We start from the raw sequence: 22,205 nt of genomic DNA, 5'->3' as shown, positions 1-22,205 counted from the left end.
TTCCAATCTCACCCTCAAGTTGCACATGCTGTACGATTCCATTTACATGACTTCCTGGAAAGGGCAAAATGATAGGGCCCCCCAAAAAGGTCAGCATTTGCCAGGGCCTAAAGGGAAAGGCTGACTACAAAGAAGTAGCACAAGCTAACTTTGTGGGCTGAAGAAACAGTGCTGATTCTCATAGTGGACACCTGACTCAAAATGTCACAACTCAGAGAACTGTATACTAAAAACGGTGAATTTTACTGTGCGTAATTTTTTAAATAATAATATTAATCTGAAATTCATGTTTTAATTCCAAAAAGCAATCTGGAAATTCACATTCACTCAAAAATCTAAAACATTCACTGAAGAAATGATATATATTACAGATTACTTTATATAGAATATCAAGATATTAATAAGTTAATATTGGTAATGGCAGAAAGCAAGAATATTACAGGTTTTAAATATTCTTATAATTTGGTGCTCCTGATTCCAGAACAGAAGTTAATAAACATTTTTTTCTACTGTCTCTTTTCTTTTTTAAGCACTAAATATGGAAAAAATATCATGATTTTCCTTTCTATTTCTCTTATCTAAGCTGAATCATCTATCTTAATTTGCCTTTTTTGATCTTAACCTTTCACTAATTCTTTGCTACTTTTTCTTTTTTTTTTTTTTTGTCTTTTTAGGGCCAAAGCCGTGGCACATGGAGGTTCCCAGGCTAGGGGTCTAATGGGAGGTGCAGCTGCTGGCCTACACCACAGCCACAGCAATGCAGGATCTGAGCTGCGTCTGCGACCTACACCACATATCACAGCAACACTGGATCCTTCTTAACCCACTGAGCGAGGCCAGGGATCAAACCCATATTCTCATAGATACTAGTTGGATTTGTTTCCGCTGCACCACAACAGGAACTCCCCTTTGTTACTTTCTATTTTTAATAGAGACTAGATTTTACTTCTTAAGGATTTTGGTATCTGTTGCAGCTCTGTAAACTGTTTTTGGTTAAAGCTTTACCTCAATTCGTCTTATTCATTGTATTTATTATCACTACTGCTTAATGCTCATCAAGCATTCCCACAATGTACAAGGTACAAAATGGTATTTTTATGTCAAATATCAAGGTCAAAGGTCCTATCCTTTCATTCACCTTCAAAACTTGTCTCAAGTTTGACATTAAGCTTTTGATATAAAGACAGATAAAAAAAAGGCTGGGGGACAATATGTTTCACTCAACTATTTAATATCAGAAGAACATCTTCATCTTGAATTTCAGCATATAAAGAGGAAAAAGAACTAGAATTATTCAGCCCAAGGAAGAGAAAACTTTGAGATGATTTAATATATTTCTGTGGCTAAGCTATAGCTTGAGGGCTTGAAATTGCTTACAGAGAATTTTTCCTCAGTAAAACAGCAAGCACTAAAAAAAAAAAATCAGCACTTAATAAAATGTATTGAATGAATGAATGAATAAAATATGAGTCAAGAAACAGATCTGGAAGTACAAAAAATATTCATCTGTTCATGATTATAAATTTTTCACAAATGTGGTATAAATGTCAATCCTAAAAATCATATATAGCTCTTAAAAAATAAGATACAAGGCTGGTCCATCTATTTGAAAACCATTTTATTTCTATTACATCTTTTCATTAAAATGTAAAACCTTATATATAGAAGACCAAACCCACATTTTTAGTTAATTTGAATTTTTTAAGTTTGTTTTGTAGGAAACATTATGCTCATTGTCTATAATCACTCAGGATTATAAAATATGCCTATACTTTTTTATTTGCCTTACTAATAAATGGAACAATTTAACTATGTAATAATCCAATCAACTTCTTTAGGGATAAGCTAGAATACATGTGATACACAAAGACACAGACACGTGTGTCTGTGTGTGCAACTTGAGTACTGGGTCTCAATATTGACATTTTATCAAATATATTGTATTACTCATAATATTCCTTAGTCTCATTATAAGTAAGGGTGCCATTGTACAAGATATATCTCTGTATATGTATATGTGTGTGTACATACACATATATGTACATATGTATAAATAGAAAATGTTTATGTCAAGCTCACAGGTACAATGTGTGAATACATTTTCAAAAAATCTTTATTTCATGCCATGTAAGTTATGTACATATTTTAATAGTACTGAGACTGTTTTAGTAGTTATCAGTGTGACAAATCATGAATGTCCATCAGAAAATGAACAGTTCTGCAATAAACTTGGGTAGAGGGTCTCTGTATTGTCTGATTTTACTTAAGTTTTATTTTACAGATGCTAGTAAAGATGACTCAGCTCTCTATTTCACTGAATAATATCTCTCATCATTTTCTCCCTGATTTCTGGCCTTATAAACATGTACTTTCCAAGGCTCTCTTGATACTATCACCCACTTTGTCTCTTTCAACCACCAAAAATATTGACACCTCTAAAGCATTTTATGGTATTAACATTCTTTCTGTTATACTTTCATCCATTTCTTTAATTCTCTCTTCATCTGCAAGTTTTTTTCAAATCTTCTTCCCTTTTTCTTCATCTGAATTGTAAGTGGGCAGGCAGAATGCAGGCCCATAGATATATACACAGCATACCACACTACTATAGCAAGTGTCATCAATCATAATTTTCTCAATTGAAATACTTCCATGTATAAATCAAGATGTCATTTATAATACTTTTCAGAGAATTTAACTCTGGCCCTGTGAAACTTATAAAATTATCAACCATGCTTTTTATAATTTGATTATAATATTTATCTATACAAGCAGAATATGAAAGAGAACCACCAAGTTAAAATAGGATAGCAAAACCTTATGTTTTCCTTCTAATATTTCTTGAGTTAACTATGAAAATAATCTTGTAAGCATTAGCTTGCTTTCAAATTTATCAATATTTTATTTTATGACTAAGCTAATTTCTTTAAAAATATTTTTGGCTTTACTAACATAGGTTAAAGTTAAGAAGGTGCTTATTTTGTATGCCTGTAATAGAAAAAATTAAGTGAGCTGTATCTGTGGCATGGCCCGAATCATCTAATCCATTCTTGAAACATGTATTGAATCCCTAGTAAGTCTAAGGCACTGTAGGGATACAAAATTATTATAATATACTCCTTGACCTTAGACTGATTACAGGGACAACGTGAACATTTGGAAATAACTAAAACAAACATTGGTGAATAGAGTACAAAAGGTCATGTTCAAATCAACAGAAATGTATTAAAGGTCTACCTATATCATATTAAACTCCCTCATATTAATAATTACACACTCCAGAGTTCCCGTTGTGGCACAGGAGAAATGAATCAGACTAGGAACCATGAAGTTGTGGGTTTGATCCCTGGGCTCATTCAGTGGGTTAAGGATCTGGCATTGCCATGAGCTGTGGTGTAGGTCACAGACGTGGCTTGGATCCTATATTGCTGTGGCTGTGGCGTAGGCCAGCAGCTATAGCTCCAATTCGACCCCTAGCCTGGGAACCTCCATATACTGTGGATGCGGCCCTAAAAAGCAAATAATAATAATAATAATTACACATTCCCATACTTATTCTATATGCAATTTTATAATGGAAATGCTACTAATATGTTAATTACATAATATATATAATTGCCTTCTTGGATAATTTTCAAAGACATACTAATCATCAGCATACTAAGTGAGAGAGAGTCAACTATAAGAAATACAAAAATGTAAAAAATTCTAATCTGACCAAGAAAAGAAAAATGCAAATATGGAGCATTAGTTAAGTTCATCATTCAAGAAAATGGAAAGATAAATAATATTTTAGAATATGAAAGAAAAGAATGTGCCAAAAGACCTAGGATTCAGTAAGCACACAAATGTCACTATTTCACTGAATTCATGGATATAACATTTGTTTAGATCTTAATATTTCTTCATTATTTTCATGTACCTATTTGTAACATAAAACCAGCTGAACTTACACATTATTATAGAAAAGGAGTTTGGGTCTGTTTGTTGCTCTATGCAAAGGAATCCACAGAGAAAAAATTCAGTAATATCAACACTTCAAGTAGCCTCATAATTCCTTCTAATAGACATTCATTCTGATTTTTTTCCTATTATAAATAAAAATATTAAGAGTAACTTTGGGCATTCATCTATTTTCCATTTGAAGATTATTTCTTTACTAGTGAATTCTGGTAATAAGAGTAAGAGGTCAAAAAGTAGGACATACATTTACCATGAAAATATTGTTTTAAATTTTGTTAAAAACTTTAAAAAAGAGATCTAATTATAGCTTTATCTGCAAATATGAATATATTGAACTGACACATTCTATATCTATGTGTTAAAGCAACTGTGGTCCCTCTCTTGTGAGCTTTCAGCCCATATTCTTTCTCCACTTAAGCTTAGATTTTTAATCTGCTTCTCCCCATTTTTTGTGCATTATCTCAGTAATAAGCACTACTCCTGATTTATGATTTGTCTTTTTTATCTCAGACCTTTATTCTTTTAATATTTAACATTAGTATTTTGTTAGACACCCAAGATGCTCACATTATCTTTTTAAATTTTCAGTATGTTTTCTACCTTTGAAAGTTCCATCTTCATAAGTTTATAAATATTAAATTGTTTTCTCCTTTCTTATGATTTAATTTTTATATGTAATTCTAACCAATTGTGAATGTATAATCATGTGAGAAGCAGTGTCTAAATTATTGCTTTACCAAACTGTTAACTCATTTACTTCACCACAATTCACTGAGGGAATATCCCTTTTCCAACTGATTTTTGATACATCCTTTATCATATTCTTCCTACATATTTTCACATGAATATTAATTTGTTACATTTGTTACATTGAATACTAATTTGTTTTTAAGTGTAATGAGAAGACACAAGTCTTATACTCAATGAAAACTAACCATGAAGAATGTAGAGAAAAAACTACTGACTGTATTTACTCCTTCTCCTTAAATAATGTCTGGAGTTAAGTAACAATTTCATCTCCCAGATATTATTCTTCTATATTTTCAAATATGCTTATTTAATACTCCATTAAAATTTTATATATTTCAAGACATTGATGAAAGAAATTGAAGATGACACATATGGAAAGATACACTGGATTGGAAGAAGTAATACTGTTAAAATAACTATACTACCCAAGGCAATTTTTGGATTTTATTCGATGCATATCAAAATACCTATGGCATTTTTCACAGAACTAGAATAAAAAAAATTTAATGTATATGAAAAATTATAAAAACCTGAATATCCAAAACTATCTTAAGAAGAACAAAGCTGAATGAATCACATTCCATGAATTCAGACTATATTACAGATCTAGAATGATCAAAACAGGATGGTAGTAGCACAAAGACAGACATACAGATCAAGAGAATAGAACAGACAATGAAGAAATAAACCCATGCACAAATACTCTATGACAGAGGAAGCAAGAATACACAATGGAGAAAAGATAGTCCCTTCAATAAGTAGTGGTTTAAAAAAATTTTTTTAAAGTTAGCTACATGCAAAAGAATGAAATTAGAACATCCTCTAACACCATACTCAAAAATAAACTCAAAATGGATTAAAGACCTAAGTATAAAATCAGAAACCATAAAACCCTTCGCAGAAAACACAGAACACTCTGACATAAATTGTAACAGCATGCTTTGTGTCTGCCTCCTAAAGTAAAGTAAATAAAAGCAAAAAATAAACAAATGAAACCTAGTTAAACTTAGAAGCTTTTTCACAGCAAAGGAAACTATGAACAAAATGAAAGGACAGCCTACTGAATGGAAGAAAGTATTTGCATATACATGATCAATAAGGGGTTAACATCCAACATATGTAAACAATTCATACAACTCAACATCAAAAAAAAAAATAACCCTGGAGTTTCCATCGTGGTTCAGCGGAAACAAAGGTGACTGGCATCCATGAGGACACAGTTTCATTCCTCAGCCTCACTCAGTAGGTTAAGGATCTGGCATTGCCATGAGCTGTGGTGTAGGTCACAGATGTGACTCAGATTCTGCATTGCTATGGCTGTGGTATAGGCCAGCAGTTATAGCTCCAATTCGACCCCTAGCCTGGGAACCTCCAAATGCGGCAGGTGCAGCCCTAAAGATTTTTAAAAACATTTAAAAATGGGCAGAAGACCTGAATAAATGTTTTTCTAAAGAGGACACGCAGGTGGCCAGTAGGCACATGAAAAGATATTTTAACACCACTAATCATCAGGGAAATGAAAATCAAAAGCAAAATGAGATATCACCTCATTCTTATAAGAATGCCTATCACTTAAAAAAACACAAATAACAATCATTGGCAAGGATATAGAGAAAAGGGAACCCTCATATACTTTTTGTGGGAACGTCAATTGGTGCAGCCACATTTAAGTTATTAGCATGTCTTCAGTATTGTGAATAGTGCTGCAATGAACACATGGGTGCCTATATCTTTTTCGATGAAAGGTTTTTATGGACACAGGCCCAGAAATGAGATTGCTCGATCATACAGTAGCTCTATATTTAGTTTTCTGAGGTACTTCCACACTGTTTTCCATAGTGGTTGTACCAATTTACATTCCCACCAACAACGAAAGAGGGTTCCCTTTTCTCCACATCCTCTCCAGCATTTGTTGTTAGTTGACTTGTTAATGATGGCCACTCTAACTGGCTTGAGGTGGTACCTCACCTAGTTTTGATTTGCATTTATCTAATAATTAGTGATGCTGAGCATTTTTTTCATGTGCCTGCTGGTGCATTTGTATCTTTCTTTGGAGAAATGCAAATTTAGGTCTTCTGCCCATTTTTCAGCTGGGTTGTTTGGTTTTTTTGTTGTTGAGTTATATGGGTTGTTTATATATTTTGGAGATTAAACTTTTGTCTTTTGAATCATTTGCACAGATTTTCTCCCATTCTTGGGTGGTCTCTTCCTTTTTTTAATGGTTGCCTTTGTTGTGTAGAAGCTTTTTAATTAGGTCCCACTGGTTTATTTTTGTCTTTATTGTCATTACTCTAGGAGGCAGAACAAACAGCATATTGCCATGATTTATTTCAAAGAGCATTTTGCCTATGTTTTCCTCTAGTTTTATAGTATCTGGCCTTACATTCAGTTCTTTAATCCATTTTGAGTTTATTTTTGTGTCTGGTATTAGAAAGTGATCTAATTTCATTTTCTTACATGCAGCTGTCCATTTTCCCAGCACCATTAATTGAAGAGTCCATCTTTCCTCCATTGTACTTGCCTGCTTTGTCATAGATTAACTGACCACAGGTGTTTGGGTTGATTTCTGGGCTTTCTATCCTATTGCATTGATATATATTTCTGTTTTATTGTGCTAGTACCATACTGTTTTAATGATTATAGCTTTGTAGTATCCCTATCAAATTAGCAATGACATTCCTTACATAACTAGAACAAAATATTTCAAAATTTGCATGAAAACACAAAAGACCTAAAATAGCCAAAGCAATATTTTTCAGTATTAGACCCTAAAGATACTTACACTGATTTGAGTAGGACATTTTATTCCATTTTTTATATTTCTATCTTCTAAGTCATTTTTAACTTGACCAAGTTAATAGTTTCTGGAAATCTGGTGAGCACATTCCCAACTACTTTTTCCAAAGTCCTCTAGATCTTTGCCTCCAATAATTTTAACTCTCCACAAAGAGAAGCTTAAGAACCAAGAAAGATAAGATAAAGTCTGACTTTACACCAGTCAGACTAAACATCATGAAAAAGTATACAAGTAACAAATGCTGGAGAAGGTGGGGAGAAAAGGGAACTCTCCAACACTGTTAGTGGGAATGCAAGTTGCTGCAGCCACTATGGAAAACAGTATGGAAGTTCCTGAAAAAATTAAAAATAGACCTCCTATATGATCCAGTAATCCCACTTCTGGCCATATATCTAGATAAAACTATAATTTAAAAAGATACATGCACCCTTGTGTTCATAGCAGCACTATTCACAATAGCCAAGACATGGAAAAACCTGAATGTCCATCTTCAGATGAATGGATTAACAAGATGTGGTATTGGTTCCAAAACAAACATACAGACCAATGGAACAGAGTAGAGAACCCAAAAATAAACCCAGACACGTGTGGTCAATTAATCTTCCGCAAAGGAGGCAAGAACATAAAATGGGAAAAAGATAGTCTTTTCAGCAAGCATTGCTGGGAAACTGGACAGCTGTATGCAAACCAACGAAACTAGAACACACCCTCACACCATGCACAAACATAAACTCAAAATGGCTTAAAGAGTTAAAAATAAGACAAGACACCATCAAACTCCTGGAAGAGAACATAGGCAAAACATTCTCTGACATCAACCTTGTGATATTTTCTCAGGTCAGTCTCCCAAAGCAACATAAATAAAAGCAAAAATAAACCAACGGGACCTAATCAAACTGAAAAGCTTTTGCACAGCAAAAGAAACCAAAAAGACAATTACTAAATGGGAGAAAATAATTTCAAATGATGCAATTGACAAGGGCTGAATCTCTAAAATATGCAAATAACTTATACAACTCAACAACAAAAAAGCCAACAACCCAATGGAAAAAATGGGCAAAAGACCAAACAGACATTTCTCCAAGGAAGATATACAGACGGCCAACAAACACATGAAAAAATGCTCAACACCACTGATTATTAGAGAAATGCAAATCAAAACTACCATTAGATACCACCTCACACCAGTCAGAATGGCCATCATTAATAAGTCCACAATTAACAAACGCTGGAAGGGGTATGGAGAAAAGGGAGCCCTCCTGCACTGTTGGTGGGAATGTAAGCTGATACAACCACTACAGAGAATAGTATGGAGGTACCTTAGAAAACCATACATGGACAGAACTACCATATGACCTAGAAACCCCAGTCTTGGGCAAATATCCAGACAAAAACTTTTCTTAAAAAAAGACACATGCACCCACATGTTCATTGCAGCACTATTCACAATAGCCAAGACATGGTAACAACCCAAATGTTCATAGACAGATGATTGGATTAGGAAGATGATGTAACTAGAGACTCTCATACTAAGTGAAGTAACTCAGAAAGGGAAAGACGAATACCAAATGATATCATATATCTGGAATCTAATATACGGCACAAATGAACCTTTCTACAGAAAAGAAAATTATGGACTTGGAGAATAGACTTGTGGTTGCCAAGGGGGAGAGGGCGAGAGTGGGATGGATGGGGAACTTGGGGTTAAGAGATGCAGACTATACTTTTCAAATGGATTAGCAATGAGATCCTGCTGTGTAGCACTGTGAACTGTGTCTAGTTACCTATGATGGAGCATGATAATGGGAGAAAAAAGAATGTATACATGTATGTGTAACTGGGTCACCATGCTGTACAGTAGAAAAAATACTATATTGGGGAAATAACAATAAAAACAATTAAAAATTTTAGAAAAAGATGTGATGGAGTTCCCATCATGGCTCAGCAGAAACGAATCCGACTAGTATCCATGAGGACACGGGTTTGATCCCTGGTCTCGCTCAGTGAGTTAAGGATCCAGCATTGCTGTGAGCTGTGGTATAGGCCACAGACATGGCTCAGATCCCGTGTTTCTGTGACTGCGGTGTAGGCTGACAGCTACAGCTCTGATTCAACCCGTAGACTAGGAACTTCCATATGCTGTGGGTGCAGCTCTAAAAAGCAAAAAAGATGTGGTAGACTGAGTTCCTCCTGTGGTGTATAGTTAATGATCCAGCTTGTCTCTATGGAGTCACCGGTTTGATCCCTGGCCTGGTGCAGTGGGTTAACGATCCAGCACTGCTATACAGCTGCAGTGCAGGTTCAGGCTGAGATTCGATCTCTGGTCTGGGAACTTGCATAGGCTGCAAGTGTAGCCAAAAAAAAAAAAAAAAAAAAAGAAGAAGAAGAAGAAGAAGAAGAAATGCAGTACATATATACAATGGAATACAATGGAATACTACTCAGCCGTAAAAAGAATGAAATAATGCCATCTGTAGCAACATGGATGCAACTAGAGATTAACATACTAAGTAAAATAAGTCAGAAAGACAAATACCATATCACTTATATGTGAAATATAAAATATGGCACAAACGAACCTATCTACAAAACAGAAACAGATTCATAGATGTAGAAAACAGACTTGTGGTTGTCAAGGGGGAGAGGAGGGAGTGGGATGGACTGGGAGTTTTAGTTTAGCAGATGCAAACTATTGTATATAGAAAGGATAAACAATAAGGTCCTACTGTACAGCACAGGAAACTCTATTTGCGATCCTGTGACAGACAATAATGGAAGTTACAGGGCCAGGGACTGATTTTGAGCCACAGCAGTGACAACACTGGATCCTTAACCTGCTGAACCACCAGAGAGCTCCAAAAAGAATATTTTGTATTGTACATATGTACAGCTGGATCGCTTCACAGCAGAAATTAACACAGCATTATAAATCGACGTTAACTTTAAAAAAAAAAAAAAACTAATACAGGGTTCTAGGAAGTCTTTTAGGAGTTGTTCACTTCTGCAGAAATATTCAGAAAAGGCAAGCAAAGGAGAAGAAAGAAAAGTAGTAGGAAGATTAGGTGGCCTCAGAATCCTCTTGAAAAATCGTGTAAGAGTTCTGAGGGCACACGTTTCAAGAGAGGAGGCACAATGTCTGTTTTTATTTCTACTGTATCACCAGCACCAAATACCATGCAGGTCCTCACTAAATTTTTGCTAAAAGACAGCGAGAGGGCAGATAAGGAGAGAGAAAAGGTGATAGAGCAAAGGGGAAAAGAATATGTGAGTGTCTGTGTATACCTGGGTTACTATACCTTGAGTAGATTTCTTGAGTTGTCTCATAATTCTACCCCCTTTTTTTTTGGAAGAAGGACTGGGTAACACACTTTAGCTGACCTAGAATAATCTGCAACTTTTAAAACCACCATTTATCTCTTGATCCTCTGTGACCTTAAATTCTGCTGATTCTCTTGCTCCTCTGTGACCTTGATGCTATTAAAATTCTAAAGTGCCTAAAATCAAATTTTACTGACAGTATCCTGATGAGTAACTCTACTGTTCCCTCTGCTCTCATCCTAGGAGTTCCATATGGCTTAGAAATACCACTCATCTGCTTGATGTGTTGATGAAACTGCTAAGAATGACTGTCATGTCAAAAATTTCACTGTCATGACAAAAGTTAATTTACTACCTTGCATGTATTTCATGCCTAGAAGAATACTACAAATCGGGGGTCCAGATTTCTGCCAAAAATCAATTCAATTTCAAAACATAGTTAGATTTCAACTTGATTTAGACTAAAAGCACCAAGACATTTTAAGGAAGCAGAGAATGCAGTAAGAAATAGCGAATTTGAGGAAGCATAAAGAGAGAGTAAGACTGTGAGAACATGTTATGTCATCATCTATGTGTAAATCTTGGTCAGAGATGCTATCAGTTTTAAAATTTTGTGCTAGTGACTCCTTCCCCAGAAATACTAAATGTGATGCTCAGTTATCTCTAAAATTGTTTCTGGCACTGTACGTAATTCCACATCACCACGGCATTGCAGCAAGATTAAAAGCATTCCATTCATCAATTCATTCATTCAACACATACTGAGAACTTACTAAGTGCTACAGAACACCTTGGCACATGCCCTCCTGGGCTTACTGCATAGTAGTAATAGTAATAAATGACAAAACAACCACAAATGTTCCAAGCATGTGTTAATTCATTTGAGGTAACAGAACCGATAAGGTAAAATTATCACATTTTATGGTTAAGAAAATGAGGCTTCAACAGGGCCACGCTAGAAAATGGATAATTACAAAAAATAGAAAATGTTGAGAAGGTAATTTAAAATGTGTAGTGGGGTATCAGATTTTGCCTAGAAGTCAGAGGCATTCCATTTCTTGACCACTCTAAACACGTCTGGCCAAATACAGGGTTAAAAATTACCATTCTTAAGTAGGTGAACTTTACCATTTTCTGTCTTAGAATCATTTCGGAATGATGACAGTGAACAAACAGCTCATAAAAGGAAGACCAAAAATATATAGTGTTCACACAGAACATCATTTTAGATATCTTTCTTTTGAACTCTGATGAGATTGCAAAAATCAATTTTGGAACATCGACTTCTCCAAAAAGCCATAAAATAGACATTTCTGCTTCACTGATTCTTGATCATTAGGATGCTTTAAGATGATTAAAGTTTAAAGAGGTCATTGCTTATAACTCAAATAATTACCAGTCTACTACTTGATAAATGTGATTTCTTCTCTTATTTTCAAAGGTAGAATACATATACTTTTATTTGAAGTTCTTCCTATGTTCTCCACGTCTAAGCTACAGACATAAGGAAATTAAGAAAACAAAGATTCAGGAGGATAGCTCTTTTTTTCCATCTAAATTAGTGGTGCTCAAGCTTTAGGCAGCATCAGAATCACCTAAAGGACTTGTTAAAACAGAGGGCTGAGCTCCACTTTGAGAAGTTCTGATTCTGTAGGTCTGGGGTCTACAGATTTCGAAGTCCAGAAAATCTGCATTTCTAACAAGGTCCCATGCGTTGACAACATATAAATGTGAAATACATCTTAATACACCAATGTAAAATGCATCTTAGTATATAAATGTGAAATACATCTTAATATATAAACGTAAAATACATCTTAATACATAAATGTAAAATCTGTAACTTAAACTTTCCAAATTCTTAATTTTCTAGTTATTCTTCCACTTTCCCATTTTAATAACTTTGACTTCCATATATTTCTCCACTATTTTCTTAGTTTATTAAATGAGAGAGCTCACCATCAAAATATACCTAATTTCTTTTCTATTTTCAGAATGAATTCAGTACAACTCATTAATTCAATCTATAACCTACACAATGATCTAGTGTCTCCCGTTTCTGTCCCAGATTGTAAGCATATCTGTTTAATACATCTAGGTCAAACGTATATTTCTATAACAGGAACCTAATGGATATTAAGGAAGTTTGTGCTATTATGAAAATGATGACCTGGTATCCATACACTTGATTTTTTTAAAGTTTCCAAAGCCAATGGATAGTATGTTTTTCCAAGAATATGGATATTACACTTCCAAGCCAGTTAGCCATAATTTATTGCATACGATACAACAATATACGACATTTTTTCAAGTTCATGAGCTTTCACTATCATGCCTTTAAAACAACACCATGAAATAGGTACAGAAAAAGAAACTGGGCCTCAAAGAGATCAAGTACATTGTCTACAGTCTTGAAAGAAAAACAATCCAGGTGTCAAGCTGAATCAGCCTCTGAACAGCCTTTCCTGCCTACTCAGCTCTAGGAAAAACCTTTTTAAAGGGAAGAACATAGCTTTACTTGTTTCTAATTTCAAACTAGAATTTCTAAGAGGTTAATAAAGGAAATACATCTTGCCATCAATTAAATCAGTGATTTGGGCCTCTCTGAAATGTCTAAGAGAATTCTGAGTCACAAGAGCCACTGGAGCTGGAAATAATTTGCACCCTCTTAACCACTTGGTAATTTACTCCATTATCTACAAAGAAGGATGTAGATAATGATACATCTGAAAGGATGACACACAGAAAAATTCATTGAATCGTTGAACAGTAATTGTCTCCTCAATTATTGGTAGTTATACAATATTTCCAAATTAGTAACCTCTGTAATTTTCCCAATCTGGATCTTTTCTAGTTTCATTGCCTATTTCTTAGAGGTGGCTACAGAATTATAGTCTAAGGTATCTAAGTGCTACTATAGGCATTGAACAAGGACCAAACTATCACGTCTGTTTTTTTAATTTTAACATTCTTATTAATGACTATATTTTTTGGACTTCTTGTACACAACTGCATCTAGGAGTTCATATTATCCTATATTCTTTAAAATATTCCTTCAACTCATATTTTTTTGTACCTTTTGAATTGCACCACTAAACCAGGCTTAAGGAAGATAAAAGTGAATTAATATAGTTCGTGATTTCACAGACCCATAACTCAAAATATATAAAAATAATTTTAATATGATCATGGTATGCACAGAATTCTATGGACACATAGGGAAAGGAGAACTTAATTTAAACTGGTATGGGGTTAAAAAAGGCTTTGAGGTTTTATATTCTTATATATGCAGAAATATAGATCAGGAGAACAAGATAGAAAGCCCAGAATTAAAACCCCCACATCTATGGTCAACTAATCTATGACAAAGGAGTCAAGAATATGAATACACAATGGAGAAAAGACAGTCCCTTCAATAAGCAGTGCTGGGAAAACTGGGCAGCTACATGTAAAAGAATGAAAACAGAATACTTCCTAATACCATACACAGAAATAAATTCAAAATGGATTAAAGACCTAAATATAAGACCAGATACTATAAAACTATATATAAAACATCACATGCTATCACTTTTATGTGGAATCTAAATAAAGGGTACAATGAACTTATCTGTAGGACAGAAACAGATTCACAGATTTTGAAAAACTTATGGTTACCAAAGGAGACATGTTGAGGGGGGAAGGATGGGCTGAGGATTTGGAATGGAAATGTTCCAAAATTAGGCTGTGATGATGGCTGTACAACTATAAATGTATTAAAATTCATGGAACTAGAAAAATTAAACTCTAAGAGAAAAAAAGAGACAGAGAAGAGAAGAACATAAGGGGGTGCAGTGTCATTTTACATGTTAGAAAAGGCCTCTCCAATGAAGCCATATTTGAACAGTATCTGAGCTAAGTAAAAACAGGCTCTGTGCATCCCAAACTGTTTGTTAATATAAGGATGATGATAAAGAATGATCAATAATAGCATGTCTTTCATCTCTCATAGCTTTACATAGGCTTTGGGAGGTAGCGTAGGAGAAAACAGCCAGTGAGGGTGACAGATGAGTGGGTCAGACACCAGATAGCTTTATTATCATGAGAAAGTTAAACAGTATCTTTAACTTGGATTGTCTAGTTTTTATACCTCTGGAGATAAGAAGGAAACTACTTTGGCCCCTGTGTCATCTGGTTAAGCATATGATGTTATACTCTCATAGGTGAGAGAGAAATAAATGGAAAGAGAGGTTACTATAAAGAAATTATATTGAGACCAAAATAGCTTTCTTTATGTAGGCCAAAATGAAGTCTGGCAAGATGGAAATTAGATGTTTTAGAGCACATTATATGGTCAAAGACATTAACTTTCTTACACAAATTAAATCAAGAAATAGATTCCAGAGTACAAGTAACTTTCTAAAAGAAGATACATAACAGATACTATTATAACAAAATCCATATCAATTTGTTCTCCACTCATAATTGAAAGTTATCTACTTTTACAACCTCTACTTTGTGATTTTCTTTTACAATGACATGATTTTTTAAATCAAGTGCATAACAATATTTACTACAGAGATAATGATTTGTATATTTCAAATATCAGTACTTGGATCAGTTTAACAGTCAGCTAGATAAACTTCAAATTTCCACCTCAAAAAACAATCATAGGTAGCCCCCCTTAATCTCCTATAGCTTTCAGCTGAGATATTTTCATAGCTAGTTCTATAATATAATGGGATAATCAGCTCCATAGCCAGTGTTGGGGGTTTGGGAGAAAGAGAATAATGGGCCATGTTACAGTCCAGAGACTCTACTCCATTTATGTAGGCTCATTTCATGGAAAAATTTTTATTATGAACAATATAGCTTTACTGGCAATTATATATTCTGACTGAAGACCAGATGAGCATTTTTACATGCCTCTTTTATGGCTTTAATCTCTCAATGTAGACCTGGCTAAACAAGTAGACAATGCAAATATTTGGTTGGCTTGTGAAATGAGATATCAATATCTCTGAAAACCTAGCTGTGTTATCTCATTAATTCATGGCAAAAAGTATCTTCACAGTGGTTAATTTTATTTCACATTGGGATACAGTGGAATGGAGTTCATGCTTTCATATTTACATTTAAGTACACAAAACTCCTGCCACTTCCTAGTGCTGGAGGGAGAGCAGGGCTGAAGAGGAGATGGCAAAGATGACCCCTAGGTTTATGGTTTGAGCAGTTGAGTATTTGGTGGTACCATTTACTGAAAAGGAAGAAAAACTTTGTAGTTAAATGTGATAAATGCAGTTTAAGATGAAAAGTAGAAAAATTCAGATTTGGGAAAGATATATATCTGAGCTGGAAATATAACATTTAAACTCACTGATGTATTAACAGTAAATGAACCCATGAGAATAAATTTTTATAGTTTTCTTCAACTAAAATGAAAAGAGTGAATGGAAAAATAATAACAAAGAGTAAGCCAATCTCACAATTCTAGAAAATTATACACAAAGGCCAATTCCTTATCCACCAAATTAGTGTTTAGCAATTTAGCAACTGACTGTTAAAATTTTCTGTTAGAGGGAATTAAAGCTCAACCCCACAATAAGGACTGGGTAATATAAGTACAAATGTACACAATATATTCCAGACTAACAAAGGGAAATAAAACAATTGTTTTTCAAATTTCCTCAGATGAATTTGGATTATATACTAGCATTCTTGGGAATAAGACTTGCTTCATGTTAAAAAGCATTCCTAAATATGTAAAACTCAAATCAATAAATATTCACCTACCAGGTTTTATGACTTTCCTATTTCTACACTGTTCTTCATATTAGATGGTCCCCAAAAGAAAGGGACCCTTGCTGACCCCTAACTCAATTCCTGGAACATTAAAAGTGCTTAGAAGCTAAACTGGCTCCATTATTCCTTTCACTCCAAGCCCTACAGGTTAGAAACATAAATCTTCCTCAGACCTATTCCCTTCCTCACAAATCTTAAAGCATCTGAAAGCAATCTGTTCTGTGACAGGTCTTAGAAGTAAAGGTGACCTAGAACAATCCCTCACTCATCTACCTGGCTCTACACAGTGACATTAGGATTTACTGCCTTTGAGAAGAGTAGTGTAGTTTTTAAAAATTTCAGTGTCTTATAGTATATTATAAACTTAACATTCAAAATTAAAATTCTAACTTACTCATGACTGCTAAACATTTGCTTTGGCTTCTACATCTCCGAATCTTTTACAAAAGAACCCTTCCAAGTCTGAACCTTATACTGTGAAGGAAAGCCTCAAGTCTTTGAGGAAAAACAGCAAAAGAAAAAACAAAACAAAACAAAACCCCAAAACAATTAGGCCATTTGTAACCGAGCAAACACTGATTAAAAAAGCAACCCATCTTAACAGAAGCAAGGAAATTTCATGTGTCAACTGTACTGCTACTTATGATAGTCACAAAGCATTTACTGTGAGAAATAACTCAAGAATCCATCTTCAAAAAATACAGGGTATATATGCACCTACCTTAGGAATAGGATTCAGCAGCACTACACCAGATTTCTTAGTGATGACCTGTTTTGTTGTATAGTGATGGTCTATAAGTTGAGGGATGTTTGAAAACCCAGTGCCTTCAAATCGATACAAATTCTGGAGAAAGAACAATAAAGTAGAATAAATATGAAGACAGTGCTTCAGCAACACTACATTCATTAATAAATTAAGCTCCATTTAAGGAAAATTATCTTGCATAACATGAAGATACTTAACACTACTGAACTATACACTTAAAATGGTTAAGATGGAAAAATAAAAATAAATAAAAATATTCCAACATGCTAAAAAATTTACCTTTTGCGTCAAGAAGTTAATTTTCATAATGACTAAATGTAACTCAAACTGTAAAAGAAAAACTTACAGACCTCAAATGCATTTTGCTAAAATGATAACCAAAGAAAATAAAGCACAGGATACATTTAAGTTGGGGTACAAGAAATATGTGCACAGGAGTTCCCATTGAGACTCAGTGGTAACAAACCCATCTAGTATCCATGAGGATGCGGATTTGATCCCAGGCACCGCTCAGTGGATTAGGACCTGGCATTGCCATGAGCTGTGGCGAAGGTAACAGACATGGCTCAGATCCTGAGTTGCTGTGGGGTAGGCCAGCAGTTGCAGCTCTGATTGAACCCCTAGCCTGGGAACTTCCATATGCTGCAATGTGGCCCTAAAAAGCAAAAAAAAAAAAAAAAAAGGGAAGGAAGGGAGGGAGGAAAGAAGGAGGGAGAAAAGAAAGAAGAATGTATGTATATATTTGTATATATGTTCCATTTGATAAAATTTTCAAGATCAAAAATAATGTCAAAAGTTTGAGGAAGTATATCCAATATAATAAAAGTATTTTAAGAATAACCAATGATCAGTTATTTCCCTTTTTCAATATAGTATTAATTGTTTTTTCTCTACCAGGGTTATTCATGTATTATTCGTTCACCAAACCACTTAATCATTTACATATCCTTGATAAAGAAATAAAATGTAGCACAGACAAAACTGCACATACAGCATAGACAAATCTTAGCACTTTTTTACCCTAATGCAAAATGCCTTGAGTGGAAATATATTCTATAGCTAAGTGTTAAAGTAAGCTAATGCATATTTATTCCTCACTTGACAAAACAGAAATACTTGATTTCATAACACCAGGCTAGCAACATTTTCCCAAACTCTATCAAGACCACTGTTTTCTGCCTTCATATTTCAAACAGGCATGCAGGTTGGTTACCACATAGATGTACTGATGGCAATAAATTCAGCAAAGAAAAATATCCTATTGTGTGTATTTTTCAATGCACAGAGAATTACAATAGAGTGTAATACAATAAAGGCTTCTGATTGTTCACAAAGAGCTCACCTATAAATATACAGGTGATGTGTACAAATACAGGTATGAATGTGCTCAAGAAAACAATGCAAAGAAATAAGAAATTTCAAAACTCTAAATCTGGGTATTATTTACTTTACTGGAGCATTACATTCTGAGTCAAAAGAATAAAAAACTCACAGCTCCTTTTCCATAACATAAAATTAGATTCAATTTAACAGAATTTAATTTAATTTATATACAACTTTTTTTTTTTTTTTTTTTTTTTTTTTTTTTTTTTTTTTTTGCTATATCAGCAGCATGTGGAAGTTCCCAGGCCAGGGATTGAACCCATGCCACAGCTGGATCCTCAATCCACTGCCCCACAAAGGAACTCCCATACACAACTTTTTAAGTGAGTATTTCTGTTTTCTCAAGTGAGAAACAAACACGCATTAGCTTACTTTAACACTTAGCTATAGAGTATATTTCAACTCAAGGCAGTTTGCTTAGGGCCAATTCAAGGAAGTTGTTAATAAGCTGATTGAAGAATTTTGCTAACAACTAGACATGCTATATTAGCAAAGATGCTTAAGAATATTTTACACTGAGGATGATAGTATATTACTAGATGTGCAATGCACTAAGCAAGTTTCCTCAACATCTCAGTTTATTCACTGAAATAGAAATAATATTTAGCCCTCCTCACAGAGTAAGTGTGGGACTTGACTAAGTATTAACATGCAAACCACTGCTTAGTACACACTCAATTATTAAATCATCACACAAACAAAAAACCTTGGATTACAAAAATAACTCCAAATCTGGATATATGTAAGAAACATTTTCAAAAAATATCTAAAAGTGTAAATTACATTTTCTCAAGGACTAATGATTACCTGTAAACAATCAAATATCCCAGAAGACATTCTTAAAGGAAATTTAAATGTAAAAGACGGATTTCCTGTCGTGGCTCAGCAGAAACGAATCTGACTAGCATCCATGAGGACACAGGTTCGATCCCTGGCCTTGCTCAGTGGGTTAAGGATTTGGTATTGCTGTGAACTGTGCTGTAGGTCACAGATATGGCTCGGACCCCAAGTTGCTGTGGCTGTATAGCTGTGGCTGGCAGCTACAGCTCCAATTCGACCCCTAGCTTGGGAACCTCCATATGCTGTGAGCATGGCCCTAAAAAGACCAAAGAAAAAAAAAAAAAAAAAAAAAGGAGAAATAAAAATGTAAAAGACTATAGATTTGTAACATGTAATAATAAAAATATCAATATTTCCACCAAATATATGGTATTTTACTAAAAGTTGCCAAGAGTAGGTCTTCAGCATTCTTAATGCCACCAAAAAAAAAAAAAAAAAAAAAAAAATTGCTATGTAAGGTGGTGGATATATTATTTTGACCTTGGAAATCATTCTACAATGTAGATCAAATCATCATGCTGTATACTTTAAACTATATGCAACTATATTTAACTATTCCTCAAAAAGGCCACATATATGCATATATTATTTATATATATGTTTATGTTCACATATATATTTGTACATACTGTTTCTCCCTTTGTTTTCCTTCAGTCTAAACTTAACATAAAGGCAGGAGGTCTTGTTACAACAGATCACTCCATTCCTTTGCTCAAAATTCTTCCCTCTCTCAGAATAAAAGCCGAAGTCTTTAGCATGGTCTGCAAGGCTCTCTAATCTGTCCTCCGTCATCTCTCTCACCTCACCTCTTACCAATGCCCCATCACCTGCACTCCCCTCTAGCCACACTCATTTCCTTCTTGTATATACACACTTCACATATTCCCTCCTCAGGGCTTACATTTGCTGTTTGAAATAGTGCCCGGATGGCCCTTTGGGTAAAAGCTCCCGTACTTCCCTCCAGTCTTGTACACAGGTACACACAATATTAGCATTTAGAGTTAGCATTTACCATGTCATAAAATAAATACATACATTTAAAATTTTTCAGAGAATTGTAATGAAAAGGGACTACTACCAGAGAAATTTATCACAACTTCATATTTTTAAATTAAAATTGAGTTATATCTTTTCACTGAGGTCTACTTTGGACATTCTACATCCATTTTCTCACCCCAATTTTTTTTTTTTTTTTTTTAGGGCCATGGGTGCAGCATATGGAAGTTCCCAGGCTAGGAGTCGAATCAGAGCCACAGCTGCCAGCCTACACTTCAGCCACAGCAATGTGGGATCCAAGCTGTGTCTGCAAACTATACCACAACTCAAGGCAATGCTGGATACTTAACCCACTGAGCAAGGCCAGAGATTAAACCTGCATCCTCATGGATGCTAGTCAGGTTCGTTACCACAATGGGAACTCTTTGCCTAAATTTCTTACCTCTTTGTCCCTACTGACTTTTTCTCCTTAGAAATTATCACTGTCTAATATCACATATGTTTTACTTATTTATCTTGTTTCTTGTCTATCTCCTCCTCTAGAATATAGGCTCCTGAGGTGACAAATTTTTACATTTGTTTTGTTCATCAGAGTACCCCTATGGTCAAGGACAGTACCTGGCATATACTGCCTAGATAAATAAACTTGTGTGAAAGAAGGAAATGCAATGCATATAAAATGACTATAAAATTAAAGGGACAAGTAAGACAACTTAACATAATGAGTACTGGAAAATTTACACACACACTGACATAGACTCAAGATACCCCAGTACAATGTTTCATAAAAAGTAAATAATGAGGAGTTCCCATAATGGCTCAGTGGTTAATTAATCCAACTAGGAAACATGAGGTTGCAGGTTCGATCCCTGGCCTCACTCAATGGGTTAAGGATCCAGCATTGCCATGAGCTATGGTGTAGGTTGCAGATGCAGCTCGGATCCTGAGTTGCTATGGCTCTGGCATGGGCCGGTGGCTACAGCTCCAATTAGACCCCTAGCCTGGAAACCTCCACATGCTGTAGGTGGCCCTAGAAAAGACAGAAAGACAAAAAAAAAAAAAAAATTAAAAAATTAAAAAATGTAAAAAAGTAATTAAATGAGATGAAGTTCACACAGAATGAAATTTCAATCAGCCACTAGTGTCAAAATGCTTTATATAAATTTCTAACATGCCTCTTATAACTAGAGAAATAGTGAATAAAATAATGGTAGTTTTCAGTTTGCATTTCTTAAGAATATACCTAGTTTTTAATCTAAAGGAAGTTTTCTGTGATTATGATGGACTAAATACAGTTATATAAGCAACAGTAATTCCTTCAGGGGCTAAAATAAGACACAGATTCATAGCAATTTTTTTTTTTTTTGGTCTTTCTGCCTTTTCTAGTGCTGCACCTGCACCATGTGAAGGTTCCCAAGCTAGGGGTCTAATCAGAGCTGTAGCTGCTAGCCTACACCAGAGCCATAGCAACTCAGGATCTGAGCTGCATCTGAAACCTACACCACAGCTCACAGCAACACCGTATCCTTAACCCACTGAGCGAGGCCAGGGATCGAAGCCACAACCTCATGGTTCCTAGTCTGATTCATTAACCACTGAGCCATGACAGGA

At 34.7% G+C, this 22,205-nt stretch overlaps 1 protein-coding gene across 8 annotated transcripts in view; it reads right to left on the bottom strand.

Annotated features, from left to right (window-relative positions):
- Positions 1-22,205, bottom strand: part of FER (FER tyrosine kinase) — a 433,188-nt gene that overhangs the window by 194,343 nt on the left and 216,640 nt on the right. For all 8 annotated transcript variants that reach the window (XR_002341846.1, XM_005661571.3, XM_021084609.1 and 5 more), the window contains one exon: positions 17,331-17,453. Coding sequence is in view for 7 of the 8 variants with exons in the window: in XM_005661571.3 (XP_005661628.3) it covers positions 17,331-17,453 (123 nt within the window). In the remaining variant the exon portion in view is untranslated. The remainder of the gene's footprint in view (positions 1-17,330; positions 17,454-22,205) is intronic.

Source organism: Sus scrofa, chromosome 2, assembly GCF_000003025.6.
Source record: "Sus scrofa isolate TJ Tabasco breed Duroc chromosome 2, Sscrofa11.1, whole genome shotgun sequence".
Lineage (NCBI taxonomy): Eukaryota > Metazoa > Chordata > Mammalia > Artiodactyla > Suidae > Sus > Sus scrofa.
The sequence above is the reverse complement of the archived record's forward strand: the minus strand, read 5'-3'. Positions and strand labels throughout refer to the sequence as shown.